The sequence below is a fragment of the Conger conger genome, chromosome 13, assembly GCF_963514075.1.
Source record: "Conger conger chromosome 13, fConCon1.1, whole genome shotgun sequence".
In the NCBI taxonomy this organism is placed as follows: domain Eukaryota; kingdom Metazoa; phylum Chordata; class Actinopteri; order Anguilliformes; family Congridae; genus Conger; species Conger conger.
Window position 1 is genome coordinate 46,340,958 of NC_083772.1, and position 2,500 is coordinate 46,343,457.

Consider the following 2,500-nt stretch of genomic DNA (forward strand, 5'->3'; position numbering starts at 1 on the left):
ATGTGTTAAACCTCCAGATAAATACCTATGACAATGGTCCCTAGGTAGGCCATGAGTACTGAATCCCTCCCTGCGTTGGCCAGGAGCTGCTCTGCACACTCCAGGAGATCTCTGGTGCCCGGGCAGGCAACACACCGTGCCAGAATCAGGACACTCTCAGGACAAAACACAACCAAAATCTATCCGCAATTTGATTATAATATACTGTAGACTGTTAGCAACTTAACAATGGAGGCAAACTACCTAGCTACAACTCCTGAGTGGGCAAAAAAAACTCCTGTCAGCAATAAGTCCAAATTAGCCAACCAGCTAGTTCATTAGCCTGAGTCCCTGAATAGTTCTTTAAAACAGTTTGCATGGCAAAACAGAACAAAGACTGTACAGTACATCCATCAAATTAAAAACACAATTTAAAAGGTTAAAGGGAAGGCTGATTCAGAGTGACGGAGCTTGTCTACTGCAGGGCGTGTTACCCACAATCCCGCTCTCTCAGCGCAGAGCAGGGAGGCGAGCGGCCAATCAGACTCACTGGTTCTTTCGGCGCGGGCGACCTGCGCGGAGACCAGCCAGGCCAGGGCGGTCGCGGCCGCCACCGCTCCCATCTGCAGGAAGGGGCCCGTCGCCTGGGAGACAAACACGCGCTCGTTAACCCACGCCGGGAAACAGCCCGGGACTCACTGAGTGGCTTTATACAGCACCGTACAAACATTACAGTAGTAATACATGACATTACAGGCATTTGGCAGACGCTCTTATCCAGAGTGACAAAGTGCATAAACATAACCGGGGACAAGTGCACTGAAAGACCCTAGAGGGAAGTGTAGAGCTGCGTTCAAGATGGCAAATGTTAGCTAACGTTTCAGAACTTAAAAAAAAAAATTCTGTTCGCCACCAGCATTAGCTAACAGTCTGAAGACACAGTGTGCATTTTAATTTGTTTGACAATAACCGTTTGCTGCAAACAGAGTTCGCCGTCATAGTTTGCCATCCAGAACGCACGTCAGAAAGTGCTAGCAATGATCAAAAAATGACAATTTAGGCCTTGTAGATGAATGTGATGACAAACAGGAAAAAAAACTTTTGAGCAAATACAACGGCAGTAATAATAGAACAAGCATACTGTGAAACGCAGGCGGGCAAACAGGCCGGCCCTGTACGCACCTGCAGAGAGAGGGGGATGATGTCCCATTCCCCCCCCCACAGCTGACTGATGGAGATGAACCCTATAATGGTGGTCAGCAGGGCTGCTGTCACTCCAATCTGCACAGACAAGCACATTCACCGTCTTTACCTGGAGAAACCACAAATCAATGCTACGCATCCATAACATGCAGTGTCTCTGGTTATGTAGTATCCGCAGCACAGCACAAACAAAGTTACGGCAATGGCAATGGAAACAAAGCATCTAGCTACAGTTAGAATACAAATGCCCACACACACAGACACACAGCCCTTCAAACACCCACACCACACGCATGCACACTCATGCACACACACACCACACACACACACACACACACACATACACACACACACACACACAGCCCTTCAAACACCCACACCACACGCATGCACACTCATGCACACACACACACACACACATACACACACACACACACACAGCCCTTCAAACACCCACACCACACGCATGCACACTCATGCACACACACACCACACACACACACACACACACACACACACACACACACAGCCCTTCAAACACCCACACCACACGCATGCACACTCATGCACACACACACCACACACACACACACACACACACACACATACACACACACATACACACACACACACACACACAGCCCTTCAAACACCCACACCACACACAGGCACACACACAAGCACACACGCACACAGGCACAGACAAACACACATGCACACACAGGCACACACACACTTCGCATGGGAGGATTTCTGCTTGTGAATCCTGAGAGACATGCTAAGGCGCAAGTCAGTTTGTTTGTCCAATCAGATCTCAGGTGTGATACCTTGTGAAGCCAGTGCAGGTTCAGCTGCTGTCCCACGGCAACATGTCCCAAGGCTAGGATCTACAGGTCAGGAGAGAGGGTTATATTCAGACTGCAGTGGGATCTGCAGGTCAGGAGAGAGGGTTATATTCAGACTGCAGTACGGTCTACAGGTCAGGAGGGGAGAGGGTTATATTCAGACTGCAGTGGGATCTACAGGTCAGGAGAGAGGGTTATATTCAGACTGCAGTGGGATCTACAGGTCAGGAGAGAGGGTTATATTCAGACTGCAGTGGGATCTACAGGTCAGGAGGGGAGAGGGTTATATTCATACTGCAGTAGGGTCTACAGGTCAGGAGGGGAGAGGGCTATATTCAGACTGCAGTGGGATCTTCAGGTCAGGAGGGGAGAGGGTTATATTCAGACTACAGTCGGGTCTACAGGTCAGGAGGAGAGGGTTATATTCAGACTGCAGTAGGGTCTACAGGTCAGGAGGGGAGAGGGTTATATTC

At 49.4% G+C, this 2,500-nt stretch overlaps 1 protein-coding gene across 3 annotated transcripts in view; it reads right to left on the reverse strand.

The window, feature by feature from the left end:
- Positions 1 to 2,500, reverse strand: part of gdpd5b (glycerophosphodiester phosphodiesterase domain containing 5b) — an 85,078-nt gene that overhangs the window by 27,704 nt on the left and 54,874 nt on the right. For all 3 annotated transcript variants that reach the window (XM_061216779.1, XM_061216778.1, XM_061216780.1), the window contains exons 5-7: positions 2,010 to 2,069; positions 1,162 to 1,260; positions 530 to 623 (exon numbers count right to left, since the gene is read on the reverse strand). In XM_061216779.1, the coding sequence (XP_061072763.1) occupies positions 530 to 623; positions 1,162 to 1,260; positions 2,010 to 2,069 (253 nt within the window). The remainder of the gene's footprint in view (positions 1 to 529; positions 624 to 1,161; positions 1,261 to 2,009; positions 2,070 to 2,500) is intronic.